The sequence below is a fragment of the Apodemus sylvaticus genome, chromosome 13 (genome assembly GCF_947179515.1).
Source record: "Apodemus sylvaticus chromosome 13, mApoSyl1.1, whole genome shotgun sequence".
Classification (NCBI taxonomy): Eukaryota; Metazoa; Chordata; class Mammalia; order Rodentia; family Muridae; genus Apodemus; species Apodemus sylvaticus.
Window position 1 is genome coordinate 35,690,842 of NC_067484.1, and position 16,368 is coordinate 35,707,209.

Consider the following 16,368-nt stretch of genomic DNA (forward strand, 5'->3'; position numbering starts at 1 on the left):
TACCAAGATCCTCAGAGTTCAGTTCCAGGGCTAAACAGCCAGGTGATTGCTCTCCAGCACACTTGTGGCTTGGGACACCTGTAAGGAGGAAAGAATCAGAAGCCTAGTCTCTTGTCTGTAAACAGGGAAGTATGATGAAGTGAGCTGGAGACACCATAGCCCTCCTGACCATGATGCTGGCTGGAGGATGATGTGGATAATGCCAAATTTAGCTCCAAGAAACATCAGGTTCCAAGTGGATCAAAGAGGACAATCTTGGTTGTGCTGCACTAACAAAAGGTCTTGGGTGCCATGACAACAAAGATTGGTCCTTGCTCAAGTTGGATGCTTATGCACGGATCCAGGCTCCAGCATCCTAGCACTATCAGGAAATTCCTCACTCATAGATAGGTGAAGAGAAAGACATTATGCTGATAGAATACTGTCTCCTCGAGGGAAGGCACGCAATTTTCATTCACACTCTATTGCCAAATAAGTTGCCATTCAAATGGCAGTGAATAGACTTGAGCTACACTAGGTTAAGAACCTCGAAAGGATGTGATCTCTGGAACCCTCCGTAGTTCAAGATTGCAGGGAGTCCAAGAGAATTTATAATCCACTCATCCATGGAGACTGCATGTGCAAGTGGTATTTTTAGGACAAGAGTAGACCTTCTAACAGTATGAGCAGATGGTGTTTAACTGTGTCTCCAACTTTGAGTGGAAATGAAGAAACTGAATAATGTCTCATCAAAGATGACTAAGGCTACCTACAAGGGAGAGTGGATTCCTCAAAGCCAGCGTTACTTATATCAAGTTATTAATCAGGCTCTTAATATCATTTCAACCCTGAGGTCTTGTGGTCTAGGCAGGTAGCTATTCAATTCCAAGTAACCAGATTTTAGGGTGGGTAAATCACCTTACATCTCTACATAAGCAACAGATGATATCTTGGGGAAAGGAGATCTCTAAAGTAACCATGAGCAGGTCTAAATGGGAGATTAGTAGTGAATAGGTATCTCCATACTGCCCAATCCTGACAGCGGCACTTTGCATAAATGTGTTGTATAAAACTTTTAAAGTATTGTTACAGTCATTTCAGAAATTACTGTAAAGTTCTGCCTCAATCCAAAATCAAAACTGATTTAACAACTTCTTGATGGAACTCAAGTCAACAACTCAAGTAGCAGCTTTTAAAATCAGACATCCTAACACAATACTACCCAAAGATGGACTTTATTGCTACTTGCATGCAACTGAAAAGTAGCAGAAGTCTGTTTTCCAGAATTAAGCTATTATGTTTCTATGAGAGGAGAAGACCTCGTATATCAGTAAAACCATTATAGTTCAGAACATACCATGGTCTCAGATCTGAGTCGACCTTCTTTAGCACTGCATGGTATGATAGCATGAGCAGTGGCCAGTGCCCATAGTGTCTTCAAAGACAAGGCTGAGGTAAAGTTTCACAGTGGAACACAGCTGAGCACTGCCAGGAACACCTAGATTTGCAACACATTTGATTTATTATTATTATTATTATTATTATCATCATTATCATCATTATCATTATTATTTTCCTGCATGTTCAGAAATCTTTGACTGTTGCCAGATTTTTTTTTTGCATGGGGTCCTTGACTCATGACCCCTTATGAGGCTTTGGCCCGTGGTTTAAGGAGCTATACAATAAACAATGAAAAGTATAGTATAGGAAACACAGAATGAGCAACCATCATCAGTTATTGTGTACTGTGTATGACAGCCTATGCTTCCTATGACTGGCAGTGCAGTGGGTTTGTTTACTATGAAGCATCATCACTGCAGCCAGGGAAGCACCAGGCAGTAGGGCCATCCCAGCTGATGCCAAGGGTCCCCATCATGTGTCTGACTTGGCCCAGACCTTATACAGCACATGTCTGTACACTGTTTCCTCTTTCATTTCTATTCATTCAGCAATTTGCTTCTACAGTTGCAAGGTAAGGCTATATGTATGCCTGAGTCTTTGCCTGTTGGAGGAGGGTAGCAGACCCTCTCAGAGCCACCCAGTGCCAGGCTTGGCATATATAACGTGCTGAGCACTTCTGTATGGTGGAGGTATAATTTCTACCCTTTCTACCTCTTATTCTTTTAGTTATGGTTATGGTGACTTATGACTTTTTCAAAGCCTCCTAGACCCTGATCTCTTGTTTCCATTTGCAGTTCCTTACCAGCAGAGTCCGTACAGTCCCCGGGGCAGCTCCAACGTCATCCAGTGCTACCGCTGTGGAGACACCTGCAAAGGGGAGGTGGTCCGTGTCCACAACAACCACTTCCACATCAGATGCTTCACTTGTCAAGGTAGGAGGCCATTTTTCAGTTCACTTCTCAGATGCTTGCCTGTCCCTGGGGAAGCACATGCCTTGGGACAGGAAGAACAAGTTGTTGAGATAGTGTAAAGGCCAGAACTCTCTTTGGAGAATTCTCCCTAAGGCAATGTGGAGCCCAGAGGGAGGGTCTAATGAGATTAGAGATGGATGGATAGATGGATGGATGGATGGATGGATGGATGGATGGATGTGTGTGTGTGTGTGTGTGTGTGTGTGTGTGTGTATAAATGTGTATATGTATGTGTGTGTATGGATTGGTGTGTGTATGTGTGTGTGTGTGTGTGTGTGTGTGTGTATGTTTGTATGTATATATGTATGTATGCATGTATGTTTGTATGTGTAGATGGATATGGAAGTTAAGAGGGGACTTGGGCACCTTAAAGAAGCAGGGGCTGGCCAAGAGAAAAGGACAATCCTTAAGGCTAACTTCTACATCTCTAAAGACTGCAGCTTGTGACTATCAATCAACTGGAGAGTGACTGATAATGTAAGCTATCGCTGGTAAACCCAGTCTGGCTTTGAGATGAGCAGCCGCTCTGTGACCTTATGCAGGTCCTTAAAGGCTTAAGACTGATGAACGAAAAGATCTGCCTTGACCTTCCTAAGGCTTGCCGTTTGCAAACAGATGTTCTGGCTGCTACAGCTTTTACCCACATAGAGCTGACTCACAGCATCCTACAGCCTACATCCAGCCTTGCTCATAGTTCCCAAACAGAAAGGATCACAGCAGCAGGAAGGGGGAGGGGTCGCTGAAAGAGAGTCCCCTCGCCCACAAGCCATACTTCACTCCAGGGTCCTGACACACACCTCTTCCCCTGCGCCTCCCCTGTCTGCCTCCAGGCTGCCAGACTCACAAGCAAACATTCCTGCGAAGGACTGCTTGTGAATTTTTTTTCATTTTTTTTTAATTTATTGATATATTTATTTACATTTCAAATGATTTCTCCTTTTCTGGACCCCCACTCCCCGAAAGTCCCATCAGTCCCCTTCCCTCCCCCTGTTTTCCCACCCAACCCTTCCCACTTCCCTGTTCTGATTTTGCTCTATACTGCTTCACTGAGTCTTTTCAGAACAAGGGTCCACTCCTCCGTTCTAAGCCAGTGGCTTGCACCTGTTAATCCTATGTTTGTGTGCTCAAAGTTTGATGTGTACTTTCTGTTCTCTGCTCCCTAAGACTGAGCTCAGGGTATTTGTAACCAGGGCTTCCCATGACAAATTATCTCACAAGTCCTCCAATTGAACTTCATTCGAAATGACTCCCACCTGTGTCATTATCTTGAAGCTTCCTCTTTGAGCCATTCTAGTTTGTCAATATTATTCTTAAATCATGATTCCCAGAATGCATCACCATTCTCAAGGTCAGGCAAACACAGCAACAGTATGCTTCTGTCAATGGGACTCATGCTGACTTGATTTCTTAAGGATCCAATTCTTACCATTAACTTACATTGAATTTATGGTCAATGGAAAGTTCCAGATATCTTCTTATCAATCATTACCTCAGCCTCCTATATCTAAGATTGGCTTCTATTGCCATGAAGAAAAATCCTAAATTCCTTCCTTTATGCTCCTACTGGGCTTTTCATTGAGCAATATGCATTTTGTGAGCTCTAATTCATTTTATAGAGGCACATATAGGATATATTTTGATTTGTGTGTTTTAAATTTTATAATTATATTCATTATAATTATATTTATATAATTATATCTCAGAAATTGGGGCAGGACAGGAAATAAAAACAATAAAGATGTGTCGTGTGTCTCTGCAATTAATTTTCTAAGGAAAATGTGAGCGGTTACTTTTTGCCTGCACAGGGCTTCTCACTTCCTGGTCTGGCCTGACCTCATTCATGTGAAGGTGTCAGATCTCCAAACACAACAAGAAGATTCTCGCTAGTGATTGAGACCTTTAACACCCAGCTCGGGACATACTTAATGTCCTGCTATTGACAAAACAAGCCAATAGCCAACCCAGATTCAAGCTCCTGGAGAAACTTTGCCCCTTGTGGGGAAATCTGAAGCCTCAGATCTCAAGGATTTGAACACAGAAAAGGGAATAATTTGGCCATGGCTACAATCACCACAAGGAGGTTATAGAGTCTCCTTTGATGGAGATTTTAGGGAGAAAAATAGACCATTATTTTTTCTGAATATTTCTAGGTCAGATGCTAAGAAGTAAAACAAATGACAGGCTTTGAGTTTCCTTCGCTAACAAGGAAGCAGGTTTGTTGCCTTCAATAGGCGCCTCATTTAAAATTCTGAAATGTCTACACATGCCTGATACAACTCTTTCAACACACTGCACTGTGTGGATATGGAAGGAATGAATCTGCAGAGGTCAGAAACATTCGGGAGAGCTGGTGGTGGAACAGCCAGTGCCAGGTCGCATCCTGATGGTTGGTGCAAGGCCTTGGAGATAAAGCTTTCTCCTTCGTGTCTAAGTGGATCATGGAGAAAAGGAGACCACGCTAGAGCCACCAAAGCTGAGCTGTAATGGGAGACACATAGTGAGGCCCAGCCGCAACTGTGCCAACTCACAGTGCATGATGGGAAAAGGAAATGCCCCCAGAACCAAAGAGGATAGCAAGGAAGCTTGCCCACGGCTACAGGGCACTAAAACTTCTGTGCAACTGTTGAGAATCCATCCTTTATGTGACTTATGGATGATACTATGTTTTTGCTATACATTTTATAAGAGTTGAAGTATATTTTGTTTCAATGAATAATTTTATTATCAATGTGCCATTGATAGAAACGAAAACATGATAGGTCCCTACAAAGCAAGTTGAGAGCCATTACTATGCACACCAAAAAAAAATCTAACTCTGGAGAAAGAAGGAACATGAAAGTGCACAGGGGAGGGGTGGACCAAAAATACAGTAAATGTAAAATGAAAAAAATCTAAAATTCTCATGGACAGTTGTTGTACAGCCCAACATCTTGGGGGAGGGAGTGGAAAGTTCAAATTCCAGGCCCAAAACAAAACAACTACAAAATAAAAACAGAATTCTAAACTAGGAAAGTAGAGGCGGGGTGGGGGGGGGATTAGGAGTTGGAGGTCCTCCTCAGCTACACTAAGTTTGGGGCTAGCCTTGGGTATGTGAGCCCTCTCAGAAAAGAATGAGAAAGCTGCAGCCAAGCACATGCAGATTAGGGACTTGGATGTGTCCTGCTGGGTCTACAGGATAGCTTCCCTATAGACTTAGGGATCCTTGGAGATTGGTTCATCGTGTGGCATATTATTTCTACCTTGATACCTGAATGCTGAGCCTCCTTAAGGCTTCCAGAACTGTGTTGTCCCAGGAAGACTTCCACCTGGCTGCCCCCTCCAGCCCCAGTAGAAGCACCTGTGCTCACTGACCAGCTGGGAGGTCTCCTCAGGTGGATGGAGAGGGCCCTGGTTCTCCATCCTTGTTGCAGGCATTGGTGGTAAATGACTAGTCATGGTAGAGCCAGAGGCTGAGCCAGGTAGGGTAGGATGAGGGCTCAAGGGTGCATGTTGTCTGCTAATGCGAGGCTGGACAGGATTAGATAGGGTACATGCTCGGTGGTATCCTTCTGCCTGTGTCTACACCATTAGATCAAGTCTCAACTTGCTTCTCCAGGTTGAGTCTGGTGACCAGGTCAGGTCAACTTTGAAGTGTTTTATTTTCTTATCCCCTAATCCTGCTCCCTGATGGTATTGATGACTTGGTAATGGGAGAGCAAGGAATGCCAACTCGCTTCCATCTCGGCTGTAGCTCGGTTCAGATCAGTTCAAGTGTTTTCCAGAGTCAAGAGATTGAAAACAAAGTTTCACACTTGACAAATAGTAAAAGCCAACAATAATCCTTTTGGAAGGAACTCAGCTCTATTCCAAACCTCAAAGAATTAATGTAGAAAAATGAGCAACTCGGAGCTGGAGAGATGGCTCAGTGGTTAAGAGCACTGACTGCTCTTCCAGAGGTCCTGAGTTCAAATCCCAGCAACCACATGGTGGCTCACAACCATCGGTAATGGGCTCTGATGCCCTCTTCTGGTGTCTGAAGACAGCAACAGTGTACTCATATACATTAAATAAATAAAAATCTTTTTTAAAAAAATGAGTAACTCAGAGACAAACACACAAACCATAGAGGCGAGAGGTGACAGAACCAGTGGAGAGAGGAGTGCATATTAGAATACACATCTATCTAATAGTAATTAGAACATTTGCTACCTAATAACTGTATAATAAAACCCTTCAGGAAAATGCAAAAGAAGCAGCCTACATACGTCAGAGTGAAATCAGATCATCAACGATAAAGAGATAATCTCAAAAGTAACCAGAAATGAAAGACATCATCTGCATATGAATGGTAAATAGGCTGACAGTTGACACTTTAATAGCAACAAACAAGCCAAAAAAAAAAAAAAAAAACAGTAGGATGCTTTCATGTACTGGTAAAGGAAGAAAACTTGTCAAAGTAGGATTATGTAATCAACAACACCACTTTTCTAGAACAAAGGCAACTCCACATATAACCCCATACTTAGTGGTGAAAGACTGAGTATTTCCCTCTAAGAGAAAGAACAAGCTGGGAATGTCTGATCTCACCACTTCTGTTCAGTGATATATTGGGTTAGGCAAGAAAATTAAATAAAAAGTATACAAGCTGAGAAGAAAGTATGAAAGGGCCCCCACTGCAGATAAGATGATCATCACATGTAGAGCCAAACCTATGTAATGCGTGAGAAAACCATTAGAACTGAGAAAATAGACTGTTTCCAAACACAAGATCAACGTTCCAAAACCATGTGTGTGTTTATGCACTGGTAACGAGTGCTCTGAAAATAAATTTGAGAGAGCCAGAGAGGTGATAGCTCAGTGGCAGAGCACTTTCCTAGTATATACAAAGTTCTGGGTTCAAGTCTCAGCAACTCTAAAGATAAAATAAAACTGAGGAAACAGTCCCAGGGGTTGCTGAGATGGCTCAGTGGGTAAAGGCACTTGCAGACAAATCTGTCAGGCTTTGAGTTCAATCCTAGGAACCTACATGGTGGAAAGAGAGAATCAATTCCTACTAGTTGTCCCCTGACCTCAACACATGAACTGTATCTCTCTCTCTCTCTCTCTCTCTCTCTCTCTCTCTCTCTCTCTCTCTCTCTCTCACACACACACACACACACACACACAAAATAAATAAATAAATAAATAAATAAATAAATAAATAAATAATGTTTTTAAGCAACTAGTAACAGTAAATATATACAAATAAATATAACAAAATATAAGAATTATAATGATACCTGGTGTAGTGGCAGACAGTATCAAGAGTGTTTACATGGTAGAGAGATAAGGGGGAAGGGCAGGGAGAGAGACCTCCTTATAAAGGAACGGATAATGCCACTGCATGAAGAGCTCTACCCACAAGACCTCATCTGAACCAAAACCTAATTATCTCATGACAGCCATCCCCAATGCCTTCAGGATGCAGGGCAAGGCTTCAACATATGCTTTCTGAGACAACATAAATCAGTCTATAAAATCCATATCAAATTACAGAGAGCAAGCAATGAAAAATAGCATTGAGGATCCAACACTTTGCACTTTAAAGACCTACTCCAAAGCTAGGCTGCTCGCACATGGACTGACATGCCAATCAATAGAATAGAATCAAGTGTCTAGAAATAAACCCTTATATCGAAGGCCAGTTGATTTTCAACAAGGGTGCCAAGATAATTCAATAGAGAAAGAGAAGAAAAAAAAAAAGAACAATCTTCTATAAGTGGTTCCAGGAAAACTGAATGTTCACAGGCAGAAGAAAAAAGAGACAGAAAATGGATTGTTTCTTACAAACACATATAAACTATTAACTCAAAATGGTTCAACGACAAACATATGAGCTAAACCGTAAAATTTTAAAGAGAAAATAGATTAGTAGATCTTTGTGTCCTTGAGCATGGCACAGGCTTCTCGGATAATATAAAAGGACACCCAGCAAAGGAAAAGTAGGCAAATTAAACATCATCAAAGCTTAATCATTCTATGCTATAAAAATACACTTGAATATGTTTTGGGACCAGTTCTCACTATGTAGTTCTGGCTAGCCTATAACTCATTGTCTAGACCAAGCTGACCTAAAACTCACAGAGATCCACCTGCTTCTGCCTCCCAAGAGCTGGGATTAAAGGAGTGTACTACCATGCCTGGCCTAAATACAACCTTAAGAATGTGAACAGGTAACACCCCAAATAAAAGAAAATACTTACTCATCAGATATGAAGCAAACACTGGGTCCAAGCTTTGTAAGGAATTCTAATAATGTAACAAATGTCAATAACCCAATTTCAAAATGGGTGAAGGACCTGCAATGACATTTCTCCAGAGAGTTATGCAGACATCCCATAAACACATAAAAATGCTCAATATCATTAGAATGCAAAGACATCCAATCAAACCACAATACGTACAAGTTCCCATGTGTAAGGATAGCTAAAATCAACTAATATAAGTGTCCAGACAGTCTGTTGGAACCTTCTGCTGCTCCTAGGTGGTTTTCATTTCAAGGAAAATGAAAGCAGTCTGAGGACAGGGTTCACAAGAATAAAAGACTGGATCTTCCAACTCCATGTAAAATGCAGAGCTAATCCAAGTGGCCGTGAGACAGGAAGTGGAGACAGGCAGATTCCTAGGAGCTTATGAACCAGCTAGCCTGCTGTGTGGAAGAGCCGCAGGCCAAACAAAAGTTAAAAGGCACCTAGGGACCTACAGCCAACGTTGTCCTTTGACCTCCACACGTGTGCCATACATCTTCTACATACACAAATGCATACACATTTACACATGTACACAAAAAGAGTAATGAAAAGAATTTCACACAAAATATTAATACACGAATGTTCATAGCAGTACTGCTTATGGTGGTTGAAGGGGGGATATCAAATATCCACCCACTGCTGATCTGATAAATAAAACACATTTGTCTATACAATAGAATATTATCCAGACATTCTCTAATAGGAGATCCAAGGAGATAAACCTTGAAACACGTGGGAAACACATCACGAATACATGCTTAGGTCCATGTATATGAACTGCTCATAGTAAGCAAGATTAGTGGTTCTCTACAGCCAGGAGAGGTTGAAGAAATGTAAGGACTGACTTGAACGGGTTTATTGTATATTTTGGATACAATGAAAATACCAAATACACTAAAGTATACTAAATATGGATGAGTTATACATATTTAAGTAGTTGAATTTTATATTGTGTGAATCATATGTTGTTGAAACTGCTCAAAGAATATTTTTAGAGAAAAGACTGAATTTTGTTTCAACAGACCCTCATTAGATGAAATTTTGGAATATGTTCTGTAGACAGAAGGAAAGCAGCCCAAAGATGGAAGAGATGAGATGTAAGATAAAATCATTAAAAAAAAAAAAAAAAACTTAATGGAAAATAGAAGCTGCTTCACAGTGAGAGATAAGGATATAATGTGTAAAATACATCGGAAAATGTTAAGTGGTTCTCAGAAAAAGCGGTATAGTCTTAATAATGACAGTAGAGGAGTTTGAACATTAGTGAACCAAATACCCACCCAGTTCTAGAAGTTTAAAAAGCAAATGAATCTGAGGAAAACAGGGGGACGGGGATGGCAGATACTATCAAAAAAAAAAAAATCACAGCAGACAGTTAATCAAAACAAAAGGAGATTCTTTTAGAATATAAGTTTAATAGACAGAATGATTGAAAAAAATCATTTAAGAGTATGCATGGAGGGACCCATGGCTCCAGCTGCATATGTAGCAGAGGATGGCCCGGTCAGACATCAATGAGAGGAGAGGCCCTTGGTCCTGAGAAGGCCCAGTATAGGGGAATGCCAGGACAGGGAAGCGGGAGTGGGTGGGTTAGTGAGCAGGGGAAAGGGGGATGGGATAGGGGGTTTTCAAGAGGGGAATAGAGGAAAGGGGATGACATTTGAAATGTAAATAAATAAAATATCTAAGAAAAAAGAAAAAAGAAAAAAAGAAAAAATCATTTAAGTAAAAAGAAGAGATATACAAATGGTGATGTAAAAGTTCAAACAGAAAGATACTACAGGTGAAAACATAACATAGTTTTATATATATATAACATACATTAGTATATATTTATGTATGTGTAGTTATAACATATAGTAATAGTGAAAACATAACATTATCAACAGTGTCATAATAATAGATTTTAAATTTGTGTAAAATAAAAATTGATCATGTCAAAGTGAAACTGACCAACACTAACTCAAAAAAAAAAAAAAAGTGAAAAGCTGAGTAGCCCCGTAGCTCCCCAAGATATTGAACCATAGGATCTTCAGTTAAAACTCTTCTGCAAAGCAAAGAGGGTTCAGCAGCAAAGAACAGAAGTAGGCTATCTTAAGTTTGCAATTCCCCGCCCCCGTGAAGTGATCATTGATGGCCAATTCCACCCACCCAGACTGTGTTCATCGATGGCCTATTCTCCCACATCTCCACCCCAAACCATAAAAGTACAATGAACCAAGTATCCATTGGCACTTCTAGACTTAACTGTCAAGCCACTGAAATGTAAGAAGAGGGGCAGGTTAGTCAGCGCCACAAGGTACAACCAGGAAAACCCAAACTCTGAAGAACTTTAGAGGGCAGGTGACCCAGTTTCTTCAGGAAATACATTGCAAACAGAAGGATGAGAGAAAAGAAGATCTTGAAGATAACAAGATCCATTGTGCTTATGTGGACCTTGAAAAGCCTTGAATCGAACAACCAGTTACCAAAATGGAGAAAGATGAAGAGGTAATTGGGGAAAATTGAACATATAACCCAGATGCCGCCTTAGTAGTTACTACTTTTAATAACTAGGTTATTGCGGTTTTTCTTCTAAAGAGTCCTAATACTTTAGAGATGCCTTTTGAGATATGAATACCAAGAAGGAAATCATGAGCCAGCTATGATGCTCCACACCTTTTCTAGTGGAAGCAGGAAGAGCAGGCGTTTAAGGCCTGCCTTATCTAACAGGCAAGTTTAAAGCAAGTCTGGACAACCTAATGAGACTGGGGGCATGGGCAGGACTATAGCTCAGAGGTAGGGTGCTTTCTACATTGCACAAGATCTTTTAGACAGTGACCAAGGGAGAAAAATATCAATCTTATAAACATGCATAAGATTTTATGTCAAAAATTCTGTTTATAAAACATCATAGGAAATACATCTTCATCTAAATTAAAGAGCTAGGTCTTAAAAAGATGACAGGCAGGCAGATCAATGGAATAGGATTGGAGCTCCAGAAATGAACCCATACACCTATATCCACTTGATCCTCTACAAAGGGGCTGAAAACATCCAGTGGAAAAAAGATAGCCTTTTCAACAAATGGTGCTGGTTCAACTGGAGGTCAGCATGCAGAATGTGAATTGATCCATCCTTATCTCCTTGTACTAAACTCAACTCCAAATGGATCAAGGACCTCCACATAAAGCCAGACACTCTGAAGCTAATAGAAAAGAAACTGGGGAAGAGCCTTGAGGACATGGGCACAGGGGGAAAGTTCCTGAACAGAACACCAATAGCTTATGCTCTAAGATCAAGAATTGACAAATGGGACCTCATAAAATTACAAAGTTTCTGTAAGGCAAAGGACACCATCATAAGGACAAATCGGCAACCAACAAACTGGGAAAAGATCTCCACCAGCCCTACATTCGATAGAGGGCTAATATCCAATATGTACAAAGAACTCAAGAAGTTAGACCCCAGAAAACCAAATAATCCTATTAAAAAATGGGATACAGAGCTAAACAAATATTTTCACCCGAAGAACTTCGGATGGCTGAGAAGCATCTTTAAAAATGCTCAACATCATTAGACATTAGGGAAATGCAAATCAAAACAACCCTGAAATCTCACCTTACACCAGTCAGAATGGCTAAGATTAAAAACTCAGGAGACAGCAGGTGTTGGCGAGGATATGAAGAAAGAGGAACACTCCTCCACTGCTGGTGGGGTGGCAAATTGGTACAACCACTCTGGAAATCAGTCTGGCGGTTCCTCAGAAAACTGGGCACATCACTTCCAGAGGATCCTGCTATACCACTCCTGGGCATACACCCAGACGATTCCCCAGCATGTAATAAGGATACGTGCTCCACTATGTTCATAGCAGCCCTATTTATAATAGCCAGAAGCTGGAAAGAACCCAGATATCCCTCAATGGAGGAATGGATACAAAAATGTGGTATATATACACAACAGAGTACCATTCAGCCATTAGAAACAATGAATTCATGAAATTCTTAGACAAATGGATGGAGCTGGAGAACCCAGTCTCAAAGATCAGTCATGGTATGCACTCACTAATAAGTGGATATTAGCCTAGAAAATTTGGAATACCTAAAACATAATCCATACATCAAATGATGTCCAATAAGAACAGAGGAGTGGCCCCTGGTTATGGAAAGACTCAGTGTAGCAGTATAAGGCAAAACCAGAACAGGGAAGTGGGAAGGGGTAGATGGGGGAAGAGGGGGAGGGAAGGGGGCTTATGGGACTTTCAGGGAGTGGGAAGTCAGAAAAGGGGAAATCATTTGAAATGTAAATAAAAAAATATATCGAATAAAAAAAATGATGACAACGTGGGGCTAGAGAGATGGCTAAGTGGTTACGAGCACTGGTTGCTCTTGCAGAGGACCTGGATTTGGTTCCTAGCTCACAACCATCTGTAACTCCAGTTCCAGGGGGGGTCTCATGTTCTTGTTTGATCTCTGAGGGCACCAGGCATGCTCATAGTGCAGAGACATGCATACAGGCAAACACACTTATACACAGAAAATTTAAAAAATACATCTAAAAATAAATTCAAGCTGGCAGTGCTATGCTGGGTGAACTATGGGTGCAAAGAGAAATTCTAGTACATAAAGTTCCCCATGGAAATTTAGGGGTCTGCTAAAATTGAAGTCTTAGCAAAGAGTCCGTGACTGTCCATGACCCTGAGGAGTGAGGGCAAAGCCGGGGCCCTGTCCTAGCAGCGATCCCCACCTATTGTTAGTGTGTACATTATTAAGTTATTGGAATAACAACGGGTAAACAGGTCAATAGAACTGCATATGGACCCAGAAGAAAGGCGCATAAGGAAACGGGTCTGTTGCTGACCAGTGGAGGACAATTAAGCTGCTTCACAAACAACACGGACATGATTAACTATCCATGTGGGGGAAATTACATACCTACTGTATGTTCCTCACTAATGAGGACTCCAGATGGGTGGGAAGGCAGCCATACAGAAAGCTATACAACTAAACTTCTAGAAAAACAACCTTGAGACATCCTCTTAGGATGTAGGAGGACAGAATCATTTCTTTAACGTAACACAGAGCATTCAAGTCACAAAGAAAACAATGATAAACTAACAACCAGGAAATGAAATTTAAAGTCACACTCTGATGTTGTCTCACATGGGGTCGTGTTGACAAGTCAGGTCTCCCCAAGAACTGAGGGTATGAATTCACCAGAAAACGTAAAGGGAAAAAGACCAGGACTCCAGGTGTTAACAGGAACCGGTGAAAGGGACTTGTGTTTAAGAGAGAAAAACACCACTAAAGGTTTCAATGGGTAAAAGATTTTAGCATTTTTCCATGCAGAAAATACAAGTGGCCCATGGGCATATGAAAATATTCTCAGATTCGCTAATCATCAGGAAATGAAATTTAAAGTTGTCTCACATGGGTCATGTTGACAAGTCGGCTCTCCCCAAGTGTTGGTGGTACTGTGGCACTGCCGGATCTTCTGGTGGGAACACTTAATACAAATGACAACAGCAGCAACAACAACAAAAACCTAGAAGGTAGATAGCGATGCTCTCAGCAGCATATTTGTAAGAGTAGTGCTTATTAAAGCTTAGGTTCTTAGCAGTGGGAGAGTACCTGTAGCCTTAGCCACCTCAAGCAAATCTTAAACACACAGTGCCCAGAGACTGAGCAAGCCCAGCGGGGTCCAGCCATGACAAACCCAGACACAGCCTATACTAAATAATCTACTGCACATAGATATATCAAAATGGTAAAACTATAAGGAAAAGCAAAAGGATAACAAACAGCCCATCAGGGCCCGTGTGGGAAGGAGGTGCTATCAGAGAGCTACAGACCAGCTCCTCAGGTACTGAGAACAACCTAGCTCAGAAACTTGGTGCAGACATATGAGCATGTATTTTGTTATTCTTTAAATATACAGATATATTTTCCTGTGTGCTTCTATATTTCACAATTGAAATATTTTAAACATCGAATTAGATTGTGCTCCAGGCCTTTCTACAATCTTGAAATTTTATAAAACCTAGTCTTGAACGTCTCGATTTCTCTGGCAGAATCCTGGACTCGCACACCTGATAGCTCCTTAGTAACAAGCTAGCCCCCCCTCATCTTACAAAGGAGCTTCAGAGAACAGGGGAACTTTTAAAAATCATGGGACACCTGAGACAAGGACCGCAGACAAAAGCCCAGCAACCTGTAAAAACCGCAGTGCATTTCTCTTTGGCACATGCTATGGCGGTGTGTGAGACCTGCTTCTAATCAGGGTTTTCACAGATAGCATCCATCTGCATCCTCAACAAGAGGGTCTGTCTGTCTGTGTCATCTATCCTTCTTACTGGCCAGCCATAGGATCTGCTTTGGTTTTGTTTGTAATCTTTGAGTTTGTATGTGTGCATGTGTGTCTGAGGGACTCTGCAAGTAGCGCAGGTATGTATGCATGCATGCATGTGTGTGTATGTGTGTATGTGTGTGTACATGTACACATGGTGTGCGTGTATGAGGGAGTCCACAAGTAGTGCAAGTACGTGTGCATGCTGTGTGTGTGTATATGTGTGTGTATGCATGTACACATGTGTGTGTATGAGGGAGTCCACGAGTAGTGCAAGTGTGTGCATGCTCTGTGTGTGTATGTGTGTGTGCGTGCACACTCATGTGTGTGCATGAGGAACTCCACAAGTAGAGGTCAGAGGATGACCTCACTTTCTACTGTATTCATGATGGGGTCTCTTGTTCATTGATACATACTCATACTCCAGGCCTGCTGTCAACACTTCCCACTTGGCTGTAGGAACGCTGGGATTATAAGTGTGCACCACCAGTCTGGCTCTGCATGTGTTCTGAGTATCAGCTCTTTGTGTGTAGCAATCACTTTACCTACTGAGTCACCCATCTTCCAAGTTCTTGTTTCTTAATCATTAGACTTTTACATATGGGTATATGTGCGCACCATGGCTACCCAGATGTGCTCATTCTTACCGGTCCCTCACACGGCACGTGCCCCGTGTCTGCGGCTCTGCGTGGCCTCCTAGGCATCTGCTCAACAGCTCCCATTTGCTCCTCACTCGCCTCCCATCCCTGGCTCCCTACTGTATTTCCAGGAATCCCTTAGATTCTTAATCAACTTTTACATCCTTCCCACCAGAAACTTCCTCCTCTAGCTCCTTGGAGGAAATGAAGGAACTGATTGTTCCAAGTTTTCTCATGGCCTCCTGGTTTTCTCTACTGGGAGAGATGACTCCGGAGGTGGAGTTGGCAGAGAAAACAAAGGAAGAAAAAAAAGGGAAAAAACAGGAGCTGTTTCCAATGAGGTAGTAGGCCATGACCCAACTAATTCCATGAAGCAATTGATCCGCCACCTGCATGCCCAGAACAGCCTGTGCTCTGCCTCTGCCTGCTCCCAAGGCCAGGTATTGTTTAAGAGGATGAATTTCCATGGTGCCTGAAAACTGAGACCTTCCTGGCCTCTTGTCACCACTGTCCCCACCAGCCATCCTGCCTTCCCCTAACCCAGCAAGACTTCATACTGAATTCAAAATGCTCAGACACATGGCAAGCCCCAAGTTCTTCTCCTGGGCCCAGAGGAGATCAGTTCTAAAAGTTCAGCCTCTTTAGTATAAACTGGGGCCCCAGAAAGAAGTGGGCCAAGTTCAAGATCATGCAGAGACTTGGTGGCAGGGATGAGACTAGAGCCCAGTGATCTGATTCCAAGATCGCTCCACCCCCACTGTCTGTTAGCCTTGCGGCCGGCCT

General features: G+C 41.9%; 1 protein-coding gene across 1 annotated transcript in view; it reads left to right on the forward strand.

Moving 5' to 3' along the window:
* The window catches only part of Ablim3 (actin binding LIM protein family member 3), a 119,157-nt gene that overhangs the window by 41,411 nt on the left and 61,378 nt on the right, over positions 1-16,368 (forward strand). Inside the window, exon 3 of the mRNA XM_052155822.1 lies at positions 2,175-2,312. Within this exon, the coding sequence (XP_052011782.1) occupies positions 2,175-2,312 (138 nt within the window). The remainder of the gene's footprint in view (positions 1-2,174; positions 2,313-16,368) is intronic.